Source organism: Otolemur garnettii, unplaced genomic scaffold, assembly GCF_000181295.1.
Source record: "Otolemur garnettii isolate 467f Iridium unplaced genomic scaffold, OtoGar3 scaffold00004, whole genome shotgun sequence".
In the NCBI taxonomy this organism is placed as follows: Eukaryota; Metazoa; Chordata; class Mammalia; order Primates; family Galagidae; genus Otolemur; species Otolemur garnettii.
The window spans coordinates 44,054,800-44,056,258 of NW_003852399.1; the positions used below are offsets into that span (position 1 = coordinate 44,054,800).

A 1,459-nucleotide genomic window follows, 5' to 3' on the forward strand; every position below is an offset into this window, starting at 1 on the left:
CGCCTCCGGCCGCTCTCTTCGTCCTCCACCCCCGCCCCGCTACGCTCCGAGCAGAGTCCCGCGCGGAGAAGGGGGCGGGCGGCGGAGAGGTGAGGAGCGAGCCGGGGTCGCGTGGGGCCTTCGAAGTTGAGGTGGAGTGCGGCGGTACACTCCGCTGCCCCCTCTTTAAAGCCGCGCGCACACACCGACCCTCCAAACAGATATCCTTCCTCCGGCGCGCTGAGGAGTCCCGACGCCGCCGCTGGCTTCAGAGGCGCTGAGGGCGATAGGCACGTTAAACTGCTGGGCTCCGCCACATAACGAACCGACAATAAAGCCGGCGGAGCGTTTCCGTCCGACCAGGCCCTGGCGGAGGTCGAATGGCAAATGAACAACGGACCGTGCGCCCACAATGCACCGGGGTAGCAGTAACCGCTGGAGGGGGAAAGGGTGGGGGCCGGGCTGGGGGAGGGGGGCTGGGCTTGGGGCTGGGCTGGGGTGGGGTGGGGGCGCCAGGGGACCGGGAAAGGGGCTGGGCCGCGCCTCCGGCCTGGGGGCGGGGGTGCGGCCGCGGGGAAGGAAGTCGGCCGAGGGGCGGGGGACAAAAGGCCGGGCGGCAGGCTGGGGGTCTCAGGGAGGGGGCGGGCGTGTGCGGCCGGGGCCGGGCTAAGCGGAGGACAAACAGCTGGCGAGTGTCAGGGTCTGGCCGCCTCCCCGCTGCCCGCACGCACCTACCCGCGCCCGGGACGCACATTTTCCTTCTTTCGCCACGAGTTCACCTGGGACTTTGCAAATAACTGTGCGGTGGGAGCTGCGCTCCTGCCTTGTCATTTGCTGGGGGCGGGTGGCGGTGCCCAGGGAAGTGAACTTATTTTGTTCCTTCACAAAGACTGGACCAGGCGGTGCTTTTCCCGCGAGGAGGTTACAACCACCGACACCTCCTTCTCTGATGCATCGTGCGAGGCAGCACCTCAGGTTCTTGGCAATAATCATTTCACAGAAAATGCACCGCCCCGAGTGTCTTATTGCTGTGATGAAATGGAAATTTAAATAAAAGGTCGAACACGTGCGTTCACTGGGAAGTATTGACATGGGTGTTACATCACCGGCAGCCAATCAGATAACTCCAGTCGTGTTTATACTTCTACAACCACCTTGTGAGTATTACAGTATGTCATAACGTTATAAATATTAGGCAGGGTTTTCCCCAGAAGTGGGGAGGAGTCTACTTATACGGACGTGGTGTGCGGCTCCGAAGATTATGGGTTTAAAGACAAGAATTAACTTTTAAGACTTTTAAAAACAAACAGTTTACATTGCATATGGAATTTAGATCGATTAGAACAGAATGAGCTGGAAGAAAAAGCAGTGTTGTATATCAAACAAAACCATTAGTTCTATCTTGTGGAAGAGTTTTTAAATTTTTCATATGCTAAATTTAGCAAATAATAACGTGTTGAGATTCATTTACCAATTTACA

At 57.4% G+C, this 1,459-nt stretch overlaps 1 protein-coding gene across 1 annotated transcript in view; it reads right to left on the reverse strand.

The window, feature by feature from the left end:
• The window catches only part of ZBTB10 (zinc finger and BTB domain containing 10), a 40,978-nt gene extending 39,868 nt beyond the window's left edge, over positions 1-1,110 (reverse strand). Inside the window, exon 1 of the mRNA XM_012810766.2 lies at positions 715-1,110. Coding sequence (XP_012666220.2) covers positions 715-1,071 — 357 coding nt within the window. The 5' untranslated portion in view covers positions 1,072-1,110. The remainder of the gene's footprint in view (positions 1-714) is intronic.
• Positions 1,111-1,459: the final 349 nt, after the last annotated feature.